The sequence below is a fragment of the Rutidosis leptorrhynchoides genome, chromosome 6 (assembly GCF_046630445.1).
Source record: "Rutidosis leptorrhynchoides isolate AG116_Rl617_1_P2 chromosome 6, CSIRO_AGI_Rlap_v1, whole genome shotgun sequence".
In the NCBI taxonomy this organism is placed as follows: Eukaryota; Viridiplantae; Streptophyta; class Magnoliopsida; order Asterales; family Asteraceae; genus Rutidosis; species Rutidosis leptorrhynchoides.
In genome coordinates, this window is record NC_092338.1 from 184,222,195 (window position 1) to 184,243,082 (window position 20,888).

The 20,888-nt window shown below is 32.2% G+C and overlaps 1 protein-coding gene across 1 annotated transcript; it reads left to right on the forward strand.

The window, feature by feature from the left end:
* Nucleotides 1–1,993: 1,993 nt before the first annotated feature.
* LOC139851952 (UTP--glucose-1-phosphate uridylyltransferase) lies at nt 1,994–8,230 on the forward strand. The gene is made up of 17 exons (XM_071841148.1): nt 1,994–2,594; nt 3,305–3,487; nt 3,590–3,684; nt 3,777–3,867; nt 3,963–4,023; nt 4,122–4,199; nt 4,278–4,322; nt 4,406–4,504; nt 4,591–4,648; nt 4,737–4,818; nt 4,900–4,942; nt 5,030–5,113; nt 5,503–5,601; nt 5,683–5,787; nt 7,035–7,106; nt 7,224–7,330; nt 7,816–8,230. The coding sequence occupies exons 1-16, from the start codon at nt 2,140–2,142 to the stop codon at nt 7,326–7,328; spliced, it is 1,755 nt and encodes a 584-aa protein (XP_071697249.1). The 5' UTR covers nt 1,994–2,139; the 3' UTR covers nt 7,329–7,330; nt 7,816–8,230.
* The last annotated feature ends 12,658 nt before the right edge of the window (nt 8,231–20,888 follow it).

Sequence of the window (20,888 nt, forward strand, 5' to 3'; positions counted from 1 at the left end):
CGAATTAGTTGTTTGATGGCTCGAAACAAAAAATTTTCAGTTTAATTTGTAAAACGTGTCCCACGGATGGCGCCAATTGATCAATCCTTAATTAGCGATGTTACTTAATTACGGATTGAGTGCAATAAGATTACAATGGAGGATGGAATGTTTGATGACTATTTTGGGCCCCGATGATCGTCTTTCACTTTAACTATCAAGTGATCAACCACCCCGACCCGGTCTTGATTGTTAATTAGCATAATTCACCTTTTCGCAATGTAAAGATCCCTTGGGCAAGATCACAAGTGGAAATTACAAAGGCTTAGGCAAAATGGCAGAGAATCAACAACCTATAAATGAGAGGCCATGCTCCCTATTTATAGTATTCGAGATATCCGCGGTCTGCGAATTACCTAACCATCCGCGAAAACTCAGCGGATTAAACCGCAGTCTCTTATTAACGCGGAAACATAACTACTGCACTTTATTTTCAGCGAATATTGCATATCTTGGCTTTAGGGTCCGCGTAATTCTGCTCTTGGCCTGTAACAAATAAAATATACATATACAACGCTATGTATATGATCATATGTATTGTTGGATCTGGAACTTGGAGGAGGTTTTTTTTTTTTTTTTTTTTTTTTTTAGGAAAGCATGATCCAAGAGCAATGTAATAGATCCGTGTAGTTTCATTAGATGTCCATGATTCCAGAAACGGAATTGTTGAGTTTGCCTGTTAATAGCGGTGTCGCCTACTGAAACCAACCAAGGAATTTCAATAAGGAAATCCAATGTGCCTAAATCGTACACCAAGGCATCCAATGTGCCCTCCCTAAAATCATATTACCATGGGATAAGCCATTGTCGCGTTTGTTTTTTATCTTTCAAGAATGTATAACAAAGCTGGCCTGCTGGACATTTGTGTTTGGGAGAGTACAACGAACAGCAAATGAAACAACATACGTGAAAATATCTATTACAATATTTGCTACCTTGAAAAAAGAAAGTCTCTTTCGAAAATGTACTGACATGTAGTAAATGTACTGATATGGATTTTGGCCTGAAAGTAGGAAAATTAATCCATGTAATTTAATCTCCTTACTTTTATCCCAGGATCCGTGTTCGCCATTTCAAAATAATGACACCCAAAAACGGATTTAATCTCCTCACTTCTATACCAGGCTCCCATAAACAAATTTCTTGAAAATTGATAAAGAGAAATAAAATAAGCAAAATTTCATACCACATAAAGTTTCCTGGTACGTGAATTTCATTAGGCTCCATCAAACGTATTTCTCCATCATCGGTTCGTCAACATCTTAGTTAATATGTAAAACATGTGTCGGGTAGCCCTTTTTTTAAAAAAAAAGAAAGAAAAAGAAAACATGTGATCCGTAGGTATACGTGTTGTGACGGGCTTCAAAAAATTATACCTCGTGTTTACATGTTCGCTAAAATTATGTACTCATTGATGGATCATACTCATATCGTGGATATATCATACCCACTATGGGTAATACCTAATATACAACCCGTAAATTCGCGATACCCGTTTTAGTAAGACACAATTATATCCATTAATCTGCATACATATATTTAACTACACATGAATATAATTATATATTTAGTTCGTATCCATAATGATTTGCGGTTTTACATGCAAGTCGTAAATACTCGTCGGCACAGATTAGTTAATATGTATTTTTTTAAACTCACAATTTGTCTGCAGGTCGTAGATATCCACGAGTCATGAACTTGAGAAAAAATTTTACCCATTGATGAGTTAACGGATCTTGACAAGTAAAAAATATATGATGATCAGGTCAGGGATGCGAGTCTTGTCCGTTACCCGCCTATGCCCTCCGTAAAATAAATACTACTTTGTATTGTACAATGAGGACCAAAATGGATAATTATTGAATTTTGAGGTATGATATGAAACATAATGAAGTTAAAGGACCAAATCAAAAACGTTCCCATTACCAATCAAAAAAAGATGTACATCCACAATCTACGGCCCCGGCTCCGCCGTATCCCACACACAAACGCACTGGGACCTCCGTTACTAAAACCCTAAAACTAAAATCACATTCATCAGCTCATTCACTTCAGAAAACTCTAAATTATATAAACAAGTTTCTATATTTGTGAGTCAAAATGACGATTCATTCAGCTGTGATTCAAAAACTCCTAAGAACAAACGCACATTTAGGTCGCCGAGTAGCCGAAAACCATTACAAAATCTACACTTATGGTTCACGAAACGGAGCCACGATTATCGATGCCGATAAAACCCTAGTTTGTATGCGTAGCGCCTGTAATTTCATCGGAAACCTTGTTCGTGAAAATGGACGGTTTTTATTCGTGAACACGAATCCATTAGTTGATGAAATCATTGAACAAATGATTAAAAATACCGGTTGTCGTAACGACAATTCGTGGCGGTTAGGAGGCTTTTTGACTAATAGTTTGAGCCCTAAGAAGTTTAGGTCTAGAAATAAGAAATTGAATATAACTTCTGTCCACAGGCCCGATTGTGTTGTGATTTTCGATACTGAAAGGAAGTCTTCTGTGATTCTTGAAGCTTCTAAGTTGCAGATTCCAATTGTTGGGTATGTAATTCTGCTTAATTTCATCTGCTTTATGTGAATATACTAATAGTCTTATAGGTTAGTGATTGGCTCTAGTTATTGAGTCGACAGCAAGCGTCGATTTACCATTTTCACGGCGTCTCAAATTATTTTATTTTTTAAAATATTTTTTTTCTACTTATTGGCTAGAGGTCTACTCGGAAGCAATCTCACTATCCGTCGAAAAGGGAGAGGGATGGAGAGGATGACTTTCTCTACTTTCGAGAGTGTTTTCACTCTGGGTGGAGAAATGACTTGTCTTTATTCTCGGATAGGGGAAGGATTGTCTACATCTTACCTCCCCATACACCACTTATCTGGTATTGGGTTTTGTTGTTGTTGTTGTTGTCGTCGTCTTATAGGTTAGTGTTTTTAGATGCATTTAATGTCACTAGAATGTTAATATATGTGTGTTTTGGATGTATATACATTTTACATTAAAATTCTAATTGCTGTTATTGTACGTATTCGGTCTTTCATGAACTGTAAATTGGTGACTTGGCTTCGAGTTTGATGACGTGGCAATGTGTATTGCTGCAACCTCAGCAATGAGGGATTCACCAGAGGCATACAGTATTAATGAATGAAAGCTTCATACTAAATGCAATGGATTATATACTAAAAGTTGGGCACACTGAAAACATGTAATCTGTATGAATGTTTGTTAATGTAAGTGGTAATGTTAATATTAGGTTGGTGGATCCAAGTATGCCATTGGAAACATATAACAAGATTACGTATCCTGTTCCAGCTAATGATTCAGTGGAGTTTGTGTATTTGTTTTGTAATCTAATTACGAAAACGATTCAATATGAGCAAAAGAAGCTTGCTGCAAGTAAAGGAAAGGCGGTTAAAGGAGAAGAGACTAATGTTAGGTATGATGATATGTATGTTGATTTTAAATCTAAACGTTTCTGATCTTATTATTTTAAATTTTGTTTGAGATGATTTTGTTTTGGGTGTGTTATGTTTTGAAGTGAGGCTCCTCGATTGGTTGATAAGATTAAGTTAGAGGGTATAAACGATGAATTGCGTGTCGTATCATATGAAAGCCTAGTGCCTGCTTCTGATGGTAATAGTTTGATTTTATTAGATGTTAGTGTTTTTTTTTTTTTTTTTTTTTTTTTGGACCAAGTTTTTATAATTATGTTTTTGGTGACGCAGATCCACTAAAATTAAAGGAGCTTCTGGATAAACTTGTTGTTGTTAAGATCAACTATTGTGAAGGAGCGAAGATGGGTTTTGAGGGGCCAAAGTACAGATTTTACTATGACTGATTGCATTTTTAATTATCAAATACTGTACATGTTTATTGTTAATAAAGTATTTATTTTTTATAACTATATGCAGGTCTGCCGTTGAGATTTCTAATGGACTGACAACACTTGACTTACTTGCTAATTATATTGAGGTTGTTACGCGGTTATCAATAATTCTGAAATTATATTGATTTTGTATTTGGTTTGTATCACAGTTTAAATTTAAATGATTATTTGTTATTGTTTGTAGTCTTTGAATTCAAAATACGGATGCAATGTTCCTCTGCTTCTAATAAATAATGTTGTCACACATAATGAGACCTTGAAGGTAACTGATCTTCGTTGAATTAATACATGTACTTTTCTGCATTTACATGTGTAATTAATTGCGAGATTTGTTATATAGATTTTGGAAAAACAATCCAACAAAAACGTAACCTGCTTAGTCACGGTATGTCTTATCCGATATATATAACAGCAGCCATTTTATGCCATTATTTTGTGATATCTTTCGAAAAAACCTATGCATTACAGGATCAACCTCAAGAAAATGATACCGAAAAAGCCTTTGACCGAAAGGAGGCTTTACGTTTCTTAAAGAACAGTGGCACACCCGATGAGTTATTATTGCAGGTAAGGCCTTCTAGAATCTTCTTTTAAGTTAGTTATTCGATATTCGATTTGTTACGATCGAGAGAATAACCTCGATTTGTTTTCAGGGTAAAGAGTTTATACTGATGCTGAACTCCGATAATATGTCTGAAGTTGTGGACCTAGGTATCTTATCAGTAATAATTGCTTATTTAATCACGAGTCACTAATCAGTAACTAACTTTGGCCCTGGATTCCTTATGTGGCGTGCCAGATATTCTAAATCATCTGATCAAGAATAAGGTCCAGTATTGTATGGAGTTAGAAGAAACGTCTAAAACAACTACAATGAATTCGTGAGTGTTTCATTTATCGAATTTCTGTCTTTGAGTTCATATTAATAGTTTGTATATTCATGATTAAATCTAATATTACAGGTGGGTAAACATTAACTTTATTGCGGATCATCCGAAAACAAAGGTTCTTGTAACGTGCATCTTTATGTTTAATAATATTATATGAGTAGTATTTAAATTTCATACGAACTTGATTTTCTATATTCTCCAGTTACTTGGCCGTCCTATTGCTTTAACTGTTCCTGTATCTCGCAATCGTCCATTGGAGGAAACATCAGATTTACTTATCCTTAAGGTTATCCTTATTACATTATTCATTAGATATGTCAATTTTGACTTATTTATGAATCCGTGATTGTGGTTATGTTACATTTCCAACGGGTTGAATGGGTAAAATGAAAAATAGCTTCAAAATGGGAACGAGTTTGATTCTTTGAATGGTCAAACTGGTCACAAGTCGCACAAAGTCCATTTTATTCAAGTTTAAAACATCTCAAGTCCGCTGAAAAAATAGATGCTTTTGTGCAATCAATACAACTCTTTTAACTTGTATTTGATAATATATGTAACTAATCTTAATGATTTGGAGATTTTAGACAAAGTGTTTCAGGTTAACTCATACACACACATCTTCAACCGTACTGCGACACCATTTCGACATCTTATCCGATCTTTTTTATGCAGTCTGATCTATACACCTGTGCTGAAGGCATTCTTAAACGCAATGAGGCTAGAATAAATCCTGCCAATCCTACTATTAACTTAGGCCCTGAGTTCGATAAGGTTAGAGTAACAATGGAGTTAAGCCACCTTTCATTTTGTTTATAATTTTATAATATGATAACGTTTTTCTTTTTCTTCCAGTTAACTGACTTCGAAAGTCGTTTTAAGTCAATTCCAAGCATCATTGATCTTGTTAACTTGAACGTCACTGGCGATGTTTGGTTTTTGAACAACGTTATTCTCAAGGTACCAAACATGATCTTTTATTATATTATTCTACATTACACCGATGTGATATTGTCCGTTATGTGGAGTTAATATATTTGGTCAATCTGTCTGCTTTGCAAAGTACCTGCACTGAAGTAATGCAAAATAAGAAATAATTTCACATGATCATTTTGGAGTAAAGAAATTTTGCATAGAAACCTACACCGTAAAGTCCCACCACTATATGATAAGTGATTTATGGATCCAGTTGATCCATGGCTATGTGGAACAAATCCAAAGAAACAGTTATTGGCAATGGTTCGTAAATTAATATAGAGTGTTAAGCTGTCTACTCATTCGCAAATCGCAACCTTTATGTCACTTTTTAATATTACATATTATAAATTATAAATAAACAAGATTAGTACATAAAGCTCCTTGTATTTTTTTGGATTCTGGATCCTCTTGGACTCTTCAAAGTGGGATAAGACTCGCGTGCTTGAGTAATATAAGCCCATAAGTATCGCACTACCAAAAAAACTTTGAAAGCTTAGAAATTGTTGCGTAAAACATACATATCATTCACGATCACAACTTTATTCATCCTGAAACTGTAAGTTATTATTTTCAAAGGGGTGGGTTTGTGGAAGCTATTTCAACTCATTTACATATGAATGGGTCAACTTGAAATGGTATTATATTTCTCAAATGTCTCAAGTGGATATAATTAAAAATTTTCATTGAGAAAAGAATGACTAATTATGGGTCAGAGGGGTTCAAAGTTGTCCATTGGGTATTTTGATTATAAGTGTTATAATAGTCTTATCATGCTTATAGTTAACACATCAGTAGTTATAAAACGATTTAAAAGTACCAAAGAGTGACCTTATTGGATCTAAACTCTTGTTGACTCATTGCCTGTCCTGCTTATCATGCCATTTGAAGTGTAGTTAAACATCACATTTACCAATCAAACACAACTCAACTATTAAATATATCATTAGGTGCCGTGCTTCTATTTGGCGTTAAACCCAAGTAATTTTATGTTCGAGCTTGGTTATCTGAACATTATTATAAGATCTACTTTTAGTGTAGTACCCAATTGGGCCTTGCGTTTGATTCATTTCGAATGTAACGACGTGCATATAATGAATTAACAGTATGGTGTCTCTCCTGTTCCTTTTTTTAAATTATGAATATTGTACTTAATTTTTGATAGTGCAAGTGGATTAGCTTTAGAATATGTTGTTTTACTTATTATTATTGTTATCCTGTCAATCTCATAGGGGTTTGTTAGCATTAATGCGAGACCAGGCGAGAAAATTGTAATCCCTGATGGAGCTGTGCTGGAAAATAAGGTGAAATTTTAATACGTCCTCATATTATTTCGATGCTGATTTATCTTTCTTATAAATCATTTATGGAATATTTTGTAATCTAAATAACTCAATGAGCGAGGTTTGTTGCATCTTCAGGTACTTAATGGCCAACAAGATGTCGTAGATGTGGACTACTTTAGTCAAACCGATTCTCCATCAGGTTTTATCAAACCAACATCAAACACAAGGCAGCACCTGTAAAGGTTATCAACTCTATTTTGATCACTCAAATAATATACATCTTAAGACGATATTAAAATTTGGAGATCCTTTCTATAGTTATATCCATGTTATCTGTGTTACTGGAGGTGGCAATTTTGACCCGTTAACGGGTACGTGGTTTTTGCATTTAGCTGGTTTGATGGGTAAACTTTTGGTAGTTGGCTGACTGGATACCTTACGAATGGGTTAAAAGTCTCTCCCAAGTGTGTAAAACCTCGTAAAGTATTTCAATTCGAACTATTTAACATCAATATAATGTTTTTGATGACATTTATCAAACATTAGTTGTTTAGTAAACAAACTTAAATAAAAGAAGAGATTATAGACTGTCGACCTGCTACCTGACCTGACTTGATCCATTTTGACTAGTACAAAAGAGTTGCCGTTCGTCGTTGTTCTGACTAAGCAAATGCAGTTATATGAAGAATTCTATTCAACGGGGGTTTTTTTTTTTCCTTGTGTTTAGGCAATCGATATGGCTTGATATGTCACTAAGTTACCCGTGTGTTTGCGGGGAAAGGATACTGTTGCAAGAAATAATGTGTGATCGAGATATGGTCAGCATAAGGACATTGTGTTGTATGATGATGGTACCTACATGTATTTCCTAAAAGCTAATAATGGTTGCTTGTCACCATCATAACATTGACTCACTCTGTCACCATACTTTTTATTTGCTTCTCGGAAAATTTGGCCGAGCACAGGTTGACCCATGAGTGAAATAGAGAGCAATGGTAGAAAGGGATGTTTTTTGTTATTATAACCAAGTTAGGACTACATTTTTGCTAAATTTTATTCTTTCAACTTTGTTATTATGTGATTGGAACATATAATTGAATATAATATTTAGGATTTTGAGTAACAACATTCTAGTTTGATAAAATTGCCTGCTTTATATATGAAATTTACGTACTCTGTATTTAGCAAACTTATTCTTTATTAGAGGCACACAACCAAATTACTATAGATACAATGTTTAAAGCTAACGCCTAATTAGTTGTTCAACATAAAAAGTCAAGTCAAAGTCGGTCCGAGTCTGTATGAGTCAAGATTCGTCATAGAACATGTGCCTGCTTCTTGTGACAGTTGTCATGTTTACCTTGCGGTTACGTTGTGTGAGTAACATAAACTCGTTATGTCAAGTCTTACTTTGCGTCTTACTTTTATTGAGCATCACTCTGGTTCATCCTTCGGAATGGATCGGTCATGTAATTTTACAAACTGTCTTACCGTCCAAAGGAGAAGAAAAAAAACTAAAACTAAACTGGAGCAACAATGTACTCGTGGCAAGGAAGACATACATAGCTGAGCCTACATAGCTTCTCTACATAAATCTTTCTTGTATTTTTAAACTAGTTAAACATTATTCATAATTTGGTGCATCAAAAAATGAACATATCGACGATGGAAAAAAGCAAAACGGCAAATTGTGACCGTTGCGATCTGTGGTTTAGCGTATAAGTGGAGTGGAGTGGAGTTTAAAGTTTACGAGAACATTGATTTTTAATTGTAGATCGCAATATACAAGAATCAAATTGCAATTCGTGGTTTGCAGTTTGCAAAGTTATGATACATTTCTTACACCTTCTACCACTATGTACAATACGAATGAATTTAGATCAGAACGTTTGGTTTGACCAGGTATACGTCATTATATATTGACCATTTTAATTAATAATTAATTAGTACGGCTAACAAATTTTGTAAAACCAAACCATCCGACCAAAAGTGTCAGGTTTGGCATTTCAGGACAATTATTTGTATTTATTCTAACAACGCATCTAACTATATTTATGATCATACAAATGCACGTTAACTAATTACTCCTTATGTTTATGCCCCTAGATTTGATTTTAAACCGGTAAACGAGAATACAGATAGATTTTTTTTTTCTTTTTCGGTTAAGGTTTTTTTAGTCAAGGCTTTTAGTTAAGGGTTTTAAATTTAATTTTCAAATACAAATAGTTTTTCCCCTTCTAAGTTTCTCCCACTGTGAGTATTGAATGCCGCCCTGTGCCATATATGTTCAAACAGATTTTTTTAATCTTTCGGATGGCGGCTAGATTGAATTTTATCTTTTTCGTTATGTATCGCTCTTTTTTGTGCTTTGCATTTTTTTTTTCTTTCTTTTTTAAGTTTTGGGTTGGCGAGCTTTGAATAGGTTTTGTCTTGTATTGCTCGGGTTATTTGGTTTTGTAAGTTTATTGGAGGGGTTTCATATTTCCGATGGCCCTTCTAGTTTTATAAAGTTTTCCCCTTTTTTCGCTAATATGTGTGTGTGTGTGTGTTTTCGAATAGAATAACCTATTTATAGAGAATGGTAAAGGGGCCGTCTATGATCATCGATAATAAAAATGTGTTTATGGTGATGTTTTCCTTCAACGTTTGATTGATAAGTTGAGAAGTAAAGGTTCTTTTCTTTAAAATGTTAATATTGATAAATTTAATAAATTTAAGAATACTTAAAATTCAGTGTCCTACACTCTCTTAATCATTAGTTTCAGTGTTCTAGAAAGAAAATTCCGCACTGCTGCCGAGTCGTTGGACTTATCCACCAAGTAATTCAAGATGTCTTAGAGCAAGCAAATTCCGACCTTATCTAGTTATATTAGAACTATAAAACTTTGTGTCATGGTGTTAGAGCACCAAGAATGACTCATTGGCATCGACATTTTCCACGTGGAACACGGAAAAGCCGATGCCCCACTACTCCCTTCCAACATCTTTTTAGCGTTATGCCGACGTTTTGGCTCTAGTGTGCGTTTTGAGACTTCGAATTTGAACGTTATATTGTTTGTTTTTGTCCTCCAACGGATACAAAATTAATTATTGTTTTTAAAATAAATTCTATATTTTCCTATAAATACTAAATACATACTATCTTATATTCTCACAATCTCATACATCTTTATATTCGAACCAAATCTCAATTAACTATAAAAAATGTCTTTCACTTCTTTTGAAGAAGACGAAACTATGTTACAAATAATTGATATAGTATTTAGGAATTTATAGTTGAACGATGAACGTTAAAGTTCCAACAACCAAGTAAATACACGTCCTTACATTGATCGTGATAGATTTGATGCTCACTGAAGGCTTATGAGCGACTACTTTGGGTCAAACGCGGAAATACCCTTTGAGTATTTCAAACGCCGCTTTCCCATGAGGGAAGGATTTTCTTCAGAATTGTCAAAGGTATAACTAATTACTCTGAATAACTCATATCAGATCATTTTTCATATTTTCAACAAAAACTGTTGCAAGTGGCATATCGGGTTCTACTAAATTTTAAAAGTGACATCCACCTTACGTCAATTGACATACAACACATCATCGGATGCTTTTGATGAGTATTTACAAATGTCTAAACAGGCGTCACGTGAAACTTCACAAAATTTTACAAAATAAATTATTGAATTATATTCAAATGTGAATATCAGAGAGCACACTGAAGAATACATGGAAAGATTGTATGTGAAACATGAAGATCTTCATGGATTTTGGGCTTGATCGGTAGTATAGATTGTATGCATTGGTCTTGATCAAATGTCTAAATGCATTGAAAGGGTAATTTTGCGCCTTTACTCCCGTGTAAAGATATGATATGGATTACCAAAGAGGATGCTATCTTGCTAATTGGAATTACCTAACATGGGCATCATTTATTAAGGAAATTTCATGTGCTGTCAATCTAAAGTGTTCTTATTTTACACAAAACAAGTTTCTCCACGCAAAGATGCTGAAAGGACTTTTGGTGTCCCATTAGGTCGTTAGCATATTCAACAACAAACTAGAGCTTGCAAAAGGAGCGCAATTAAAAGGATCATGTATGCATGGATCATATTGCATAACATGATTATTAAAGATCACGGTTATAGCATTTTTGAGAATGTGATGCTTTATGAAGTGGTTAGAAATATGCATGATACTTGAATCAATATGTGCAACACGTACGAGATAATAACAAAGAAATTGCGTGATAGAAACATCCACGAGGGACTTCGATTTGATTTGGTAAAATATCTACGGTAGAACGTTGAAAAATAAAGAATCTACTCAATTTAATGCATTTTAAGAATTCCACTTGTTAATTTTAAAAATTGTAATATTTTTAATCATAAATGAAAGTTTAATTTCCTTCATTTCATTAATGTGATTTTATTTTATGTTTAGCTGATTTATTTTTATCAAACTAAATTCAATAATATTTAAGAATAATATTATCTTATTTCATACTTTAAACGATACGTTAACGAGAACACATGTGATTGATAGATTTATTAACTCTTATGTGATTTTTCAGGCTTATAGAATTTCTGATCACTGTCCTGCAATTCTTAAAATCCCGATTGGAATGGAGAAAAAATAGAAATAATTCATATTCAGTAACTATATTACTGATCATCCAGAACTTTCGAATACTGTAAATGATGGATGGAATGATAACATTGATGGCTACATGATGTTTAAGGTTGTAAAGAAAATGCGTTTTTGAAGAAACTGATTAGAAAGTTAATGTGGAGTAAGGAGAACCTTCGCAAGAATGTGGTTGACTTGCGCAATTCGTTTAAGATGAAGTTCAAAAACAATTAGTTGATTGCCCTCATGATCAGGAAGTGTGCACTAGCGAAGCTGAAACTCTGTGTAAGTTTAATAAAGCTCTATTGGAAGAAGAATGTTTTTTTGAAACAAAAAGCGAAGAGTGAATGGTTGCGGTTCGGGGGTTGTAACTCAAGATATTTTCATAAAGTTGTTCGGGGTAAAATGCATCGAAGAGAACTCAGTCGATTGAGAATCCTCAAGGGGAAATCATTGAAGGGATGTTTGTTTTAGACAGAATTGTTTCTCACTTTGCTTCCTTCCTTACTGACTTTAGCTGCGCTAACATTATTGAGCCTCATAATCTTTTCACAAAACAAATTCATCCTGGCAGAGTTGATGTTATGACTCGTGATGTAATAGATAATGAGATTAAAGATGTATTGTTTGGTATCGTGGAAAATAAGTCTTCGAGGTCGGATGGATATTCTTCGGTATTCTTTAAGAAGGCTTAGGATGTGATAGGTGATGACGTTAGTGTTGCGGTTAAGGGTTTCTTTCATAATGGGAGGTTGCTTTCGGAAACCAATCATACGTTAATCACTTTGTTGCCAAAAGTTCTTGCGCCTACTAAGGTTTCCGATTTTAGACCGATCTCGTGCTGCAATGTTATCTACAAGTGCATCAGCAAAATTATAACGTCTCGGATAAAGTCGTGTCTTGAAGATGTGGTGAGCTTGAATCAGTGTGCGTTTATTCCTGGTAGATGGATATCAGATAATATTCTTCTTACAAAAAATGATGGAGAATTATCATCTTGATAGAGGTATTAAAAGATGTGCTTTTAAGGTAGATATTCAGAAAGCGTATGATACCGTAAACCTGGAATTTTTTACTTGCGACTTTGAAGGGATTTGGGTTCTCCACTACGATGATTAAATGGATTATGCGGTGTGTAACTACGACATCATTTTCTATTAATGTTAACAGAGTAATGCATGGTTATTTTAAAGGTAAGCGTGGTTTGCGGCAAGGCGATCCGATGTTGCCATACTTGAAAGGACACGTTCATATACATTATAAACGATTCACAATAGTTGATTACATCGCGAGGTATTTGACCTCTATATGATACATTTTACAAACATTGCATTCGTTTTTAAAAGACAAACTTTCTTTACAACGAAATTTGACGGCATGCACACCATTTCATAATACAACCAACTATAATTGACATAATAATAATCTTGATGAACTCAATGACTCGAATGCAACGTCTTTCAAAATATGCCATGAATGACTCCAAGTAATATCCTTAAAATGAGCTAATGCACAACAGAAGATTTCTTTAATACCTGAGAATAAACATGAATAAACATGCTTTAAAGTGTCAACCAAAAGGTTGGTGAGTTCATAGGTTTATCATAACAATCATTTCAATATATTAATAGACCACAAGATTTCCGTTTATAAATATACGTACACTCGCAAGTGTATAAAAGTATTCTATAAGTTGTAGGCACCCGTTAACAAGCCTTAACGTTCATGTTTTACCCTCTGAAGTACACCAGATCAGGTGTGTTTAAAATAACCTCGAAGTACTAAAGCATCCCATAGTCAGGATGGGGTTTGTCAGGCCCAATAGATCTATCTTTAGGATTCGCGCCTACCGTACATAGACAAGTAGTTTAATGTTACCAAGCTAAGGGTATATTTCTGGTTTAAACCCACGTAGAATTAGTTTTAGTACTTGTGCCTATTTCGTAAAACATTTATAAAAACAGCGCATGTATTCTCAGTCCCAAAAATATATATAAAAGGGAGCAAATGAAACTCACCATACTGTATTTCGTAGTAAAAATACATATAACGTCATTTAACAAGTGCAAGGTTGGCCTCGGATTCACGAACCTATATTAATTATATATATATTTATATGTTGGTCAATATTTGTCTAACAATTTTTGGTCAAGTCATAGTGTACCACAATCCTAATGCTCGAGACTAATATGCAAAAGTCAACAAAAGTCAACTTGACCCAAAATGACTTCTAAAATTTATACGTGTTTATTATATAACTTAACTATAGTCGTTTTATATATTTAAATATATTTATTAGATTTTATAATAATAAAAGTCATTTATTAATAAAAATTTATATTAACGTTTATATATGATAAAATATACTTTTATATATCTTAAGTAGTAAAATTTATAAAGTTCACTTAATATCGTAAAACTATAGTGGTAAGTATTATTAATGTAATTATATTACGCGTGGTGAAAAATATCTTTGTATCTCCTATTTATTTGATAAAATAATATCGATCATAATAATAATAAGTAAAAGTTGTATTATTTTGTAATAATAATAATAATTATTATTCTATAAAAAAATAACAATATTTATATTTACTAAAAATGGTATTATGATAAAATGATAATACTAACATAATAGTAATAATGATATTTTATAATAACAATGATATTTCTATTAAAATAATAACGACGATAGTAATAATAATCATTTTAACAATAATACTAAAATTCAGTTGACTATAACTTCTAATCCGTTCATCGAAACCATTCGATATCTAAATGAAAAGTTCTTGATTTTTCGCTAGCTTTCCAATGACATATATATCATATACCCTATCTCAGTAGCATATGTATCTAATTCAGGATTCAATAAACCTATCTAAGGACAATATCGAATGTACAAGTATGCATAATCCTATATACTCGAGCACTAGTCAGGGATACACTATTGATATATAAAAGTTAAGTTATGAGTGCTCACGTATCAATATTGAGATTCAATATTGCAGGAAAGTACGTAGATGCATCGGAGATGATAAAAACTAGATTGACCTCACGAGCATACCCATGAACCATACCCATCACCTCCATAGCTATAACCCATAATTTCCTTAGCTTCGACTCATTCAAAAAAACTATTTTGAAATCACTCGGACATCACTCCGTCGTAATATTTTATGTATACTAATAATATCTTGAAATAATACAGAGCAAATATATATATATATATATATATATATATATATATATATATATATATATATATATATGTGTGTGTGTGTGTGTGTGTGTGTGTGTGTGTGTGTGTGTGTGTGTGTGTAAATCGATTGAGAGAGTTTAGAGAAATATATTTTCAAGTTTCTATGAAATAATGAAACCTATTGAATTCTATTTATAATAGATTTTTAAATTATTAAAGTGAATTATTAAAGTATGAATTATTAAAGTGAATTATTAAAGTATGAATTATTAAAGTATGAATTATTAAACTGAATTATTAAAGTATGAATTATTAAAGTGAATTATTAAAGTATGAATTATTAAAGTGAATTATTAAAGTTAAAGTAAAGTAAAAGTAAAGTAAATATAAAGTTAAAGTATAGTAAAAGTATAAAAACTATGTATGTATAATACGCGTATAAATATATAATATTAATTTAAATCATTATATATATTTAATGAAATAAAATATAAATATCGTTATATTTATTATACTGATTAAGTAATGAGTTGTCAAACGTGATTCAAGATATTTATAAAAGTTATATACGTTTTAATAATAAAGTTCTTTTTAAACTGAAAACGTTTTTGTACGTTTGAAAATAGATTAATAGAATATTATGGAAACCAATTCTCCACTAGCTTTTGTTTAACTTTCGTAAATGACATTTTTTATTTTTATTTATAAATAGCTTTACAAATTATTTCGAATATCGTTAAGAGGAATAGATTTTCTCAAATCATAGTGGACCTCTCAACAGAGACTTGTAATCATAATTCAATGTTTCTGATAATTCAATCATTTAATATATTTTTTTTTAATTTCGTCGATAATCATATTGAAACAAATACGTTCATATAAAGCATTATACGTTTAAATACTTTGTTGATATTTTCAATTTATAACATATACACATATACATACATATTCATATATGTTCATTTAATGGTTCGTGAATCACTGGAATTTGGTCGAGGTTTAAATGAATGTATAAACATAGTTTAAAATCCTTGAGATTTAACTTAACAAACATTGCTTATCGTGTCAGAATAATATAAAGATAAAGTTTAAATTTAATCGGAAATTTCTGGGTTGTCACAATACTTATTCACGCTTGTGATGGAAGTTTTATCTTTAATGCTGAAGAGAAGAGTTTCGCAAATTATGGAGTTTAATTTCCACCCTAAATTTGTAAAACTGTAAAGTATTAACTTATGTTTGTTGACGATTTTTTCTTGTTTTCGGAAGCGGATGTTGATTCGCTGAAAGCTATTAGAGATGCGTTGGAAGAATTCAAGGAGTGTTCGGGATTAACTCCTAGTCTTCCAAAGACCACATCTTTTTTTCGCTAATGTTCATCATGTCTTAAAAGCGCAAATTTGACCTTTTGTTGAAGGAACTCTCCCACCTCTGTATTTTGGGGTGCCGTTGGTTTCCTCCCGTTTACTCTATCGTGATTGAAAAATCTTGGTAAGAGAGTGAAGAAGAAAGTTGAAGACTGGAAGAATAAGTTCCTCTCTTTGCCGAGAGAGTTCAACTTATCATTTCAGTTTTAACCTTGATGCATGTTTATTTGTCATCGGTATTCATATTAGCTGATTCAATCATAAAAGATATTGAGAAGATCTTGCGGGGTTTCTTATGGTGCCAGGGAGAGATGAAAAGAGGAAAGACGAAAGTTAAATGGGAAACCTGTGTCTTCTGAAAGATGAAGGTGGGTTAGGTATTAAAAGGTTAAAGTATTGGAATATCACTTTTATGGTAACTCACGTTTGGCGCATTTTAAATATTAAGGAGTCCTTATGGGTGAAGTGGATCCATGCTTATCATTTTTGTTGGAGGGTTTTATTAAATTCTTTCGTGTAGGGTAAAATAATCGATAGCCGGATAAATCACTGAATCGTGGTATCACTTTCCGAAAGTAATTATTCGACCCTTATAGCCTGGGTTACGCGAATATCACTTTGGGATAAGACAGAGATTAAATTCTTGTTTTGGCAGAAACAAGAATTCCTTTTGCAGAAGAATATTTTGGTGTTCGTAACTTGTGTATTTTTCTCATGCATATTGGTTAATATATTTATATACACCCTTAATCATGAAAGAGTCTTTTATTAAAATCAATTGGCCGATTGATTAATAAAAGTATCTTCTATAATATTCAAAAGTGGTTACAGGAAGAATATTTCTATAAACAAATATTATCACTTCCATCATTAAAGTAAAAGTTGTTACTTTTACAATAAACAAATATTATATTTTACAACTATCAAAGCATGAGTGATCACTTTATAATAAACAAGTATTATTCCTTCAACCACTAAAGCAAAAGTGGGTGCAAGAATAATTCTTCCGTAATCACTCAAAATTGTGTTAAGTGTTTTCTTACTGCTGTCTCTTAATAACCAGCACTGCAAAAGGACCAGCAGCGCAAAAATCAGCAAACAGGACCAGCAGCGCAAAAGTCAGCATACAGGACCAGCAGCGCAAAAGTCAGCATACAGGACCAGCAGCGCAGAGGAACCAGCAAACAAGACCAGCTGCGCAGAACAACCAGCACAGGGACCAGCTGCGCAGAACAACCAGCACAGGGACCAGCTGCGCAAAACAACCAGCACAGGGACCAGCCGCGCAGAACAACCAGCACAGGGACCAGCAATGCAGAACAACCAGCACAAGGACCAGCAATGCAGAACAACCAGTACAAGGACCAGTGATAATGCTAAAAACGAACATATATTTCATAGCATTATTCCTCAAGAAAGACAAGCTTTTAGTTGCAATTGTTCTATTTACAAGAGATATTCGTTTAAATAATAAAAGGTGAAGACAAAAGACAGATTCGACGAATTGAAGACGCAAACGACCAAAAAGCTAAATAGTACAAAAGACAATCAAAAAGGTTCCAATTATTGATAAGAAACGTCTCGAAATTACAAAAGTACAAGATTCAAAACGCAAAGTACAAAATATAAAATTGTACGCAAGGACGTTCGAAAATCCGGAACCGGGACCAGAGTCAACTCTTAACGCTCGACGCAACGGACTAAAAATTACAAGTTAACTATGTATATAAATATAATATAATATATAATTAATTATATTAATTATATATATATTATATTTATATATATAAAACCGTCGGCAGAGAAACTCCAAGGGTGTGAGCTGTAATTTCTATCTCCGCGACTCGCGGAGTTTTAAGGGCATTTTGCCGCGAGTCGCGGAGCCCCAAAATTCAACTCTGGCTATAAAGCCAACCGAATTCTGATCAAAATATCATCATCTTTTTCTTCCTCTTCATACGTAAAATTTATATTTATATTTATAATTTATATTTTAATTTTAATTATAATTCTAATAATAAGGGTATGTTAGCGAATGTTGTAAGGGTGTAAGTCGAAATTCTGTCCGTGTAACGCTACGCTATTTTTAATCATTGTAAGTTATGTTCAACCTTTTTATATTAATGTCTCGTAGCTAAGTTATTATTATGCTTATTTAAAACGAAGTAATCATGATGTTGGGCTAATTACTAAAATTGGGTAATTGGGCTTTGTATCATAATTGGGGTTTGGACAAAAGAACGACACTTGTGGAAATTAGACTATGGGCTATTAATGGGCTTTATATTTGTTTAACTAAATGAAAGTTTGTTAATGTTAATATAAAGATTTACAATTGGGCGTCCCTATAAATTACCATATACACTCGATCGGACACGATGGGCGGGGTATTTATATGTACGAATAATCGTTCATTTAACCGGACACGGGAATGGATTAATAGCCACTAGAATAATTAAAACAGGGGTGAAATTACATTCAAGGGTAATTGGTGTAATTGTTAACAAAGTAGTAAAACCTTGGTTTACACGCAGTCGATAACCTGGTGTATTCATTAAACAAAGTATTAAAACCTTGTTACAATTCGAATCCCCAATTAGTTGGAATATTTAACTTCGGGTATAATAATAATTTGACAAGGACACTTGCACTTTATATTTATAACTGATGGACTGTGATGGACAAAAACCAGACGGACATATTAAATAATCCAGGACAAAGGACAATTAACCCATGGGTATAAAACTAAAATCAACACGTCAAACATCATGATTACGGAAGTTTAAATAAGCATAATTCTTTTATTTCATATTTAATTTCCTTTATTTTATATTTAATTGCACTTCTAATTATCGCACTTTTATTTATTTTATTTTATCGCACTTTTAATTATCGTACTTTTTAATTATCGCAAGTTTATTTTATCGCATTTTTATTCGCAATTTCATTATCGTTATTTACTTTACGCTTTAATTTAAGTCTTGTATTTATTTAATATTTTACATTAGGTTTTAACTGCGACTAAAGTTTTAAAATCGACAAACCGGTCATTAAACGGTAAAAACCCCCCTTTATAATAATAATATTACTTATATATATGTTTGTATTTTTATAAAAGTAAACTAATATAGCGTTGAGCTTTGTTTAAAGATTTCCCTGTGGAACGAACCGGACTTACTAAAAACTACACTACTGTACGATTAGGTACACTGCCTATAAGTGTTGTAGCAAGGTTTAAGTATATCCATTCTATAAATAAATAAATATCTTGTGTAAAATTGTATCGTATTTAATAGAATTTTCCTGCTAAAATTTAATAGTATTTTATACCCCTCTGCTTTGACATCAAGTATTTTTGGCGCCGCTGCCGGGGAACTATCTTAAAAGCCGGAAGCGCAACGCTAATATAAAAAAAAAAAAAAAAAAAGATTTTTTAAAAAAAAAAGTCGTTTTTGTAAAAATACGTTTTAAATATTCGAAAATATAAAAAGAAAAACAAAAATATTAGTATTTTTAAGATTTTGTTAAATATTTAAGTTTTATAAGTTTCTTTATTTCTATTTTAGTTTATAAAAATATAAGTTTTATTTTAAAATCTTTTATTTATTTAAAAAACAGAAAACATAAAATAAAAAAAAAAAAATAAAATAAAGAAAAACGCGTAAAAACTCAAAGCTGTCAACTGAATTCCTGAACCCCGCGACTCGCGGGGTTTTCTTCTTTAATTGCCGCGACTCGCGGAGGGTTTCTGACAGGCGACAGGAAGCCCTAAAACTGCATTAATTACGGGTTTTAATTTATTATTATTATTATTTAAACCTTAATTATTATTATTATTATTATTAGTTTTATTTTTATTTTTACTTTTTATTTTATTTATATATTTTAGTTAAATTAGTTTTATTAAATTGTAAAATTAGTAGTTTAAAAAAAAAAAAATAATATAAAAATAATATTTTTATAAAAATTGTACTTTTTACAACTTTTTGTATATTTTTATATTTTGTACCTTTTTAATCGTTGTAGCATAACTTTTGTATTTTTAGCTCATAATTAATTTTAAACTTAGTTTTTGCTATAGTTATTTTTACTCCTAGATTTTTAGGCTTTGCCGTAGAATTCCTTAAGTGCTTTTTCTTTAGACTAAGATTTAGGTGCTTTAGAATTTTGCGACGCCTTTTTAAGTTTTAGTATCTTTTTAAGTTATTTCCATTTGGGATTTAGTTTTTCCTTGTAAGCTTTAATATTTTTAGACCGTTTACTATGTATCAATTATCATTCCAATTAGTAATTTCAATTTGCGATTATAATTTTAAGTTAGTTGTAGTAATAAGGTTAGGTTAGTAAAGTATTTTTAAGTTTTTATAAGTTTCTTTTATTTTTCCGTCACCTTTTATTTTTCAACCATTTTTTCTTTTTCGACCTTTTTCGACGAACTCTTTTTCTCTCTTATTTCTCGCTATTCTAGTTTTTAGGACATAGATTTTTATTCTACTTCTTATCTAAATTTCTTAAAATTACGAAAATTTATTTTAAGTGGTTAAATTGATAGACATCAAAATTTTCTAGTTCGTAGTAATAGTTGGATTTGTACGTGGACCGGGTTATTGG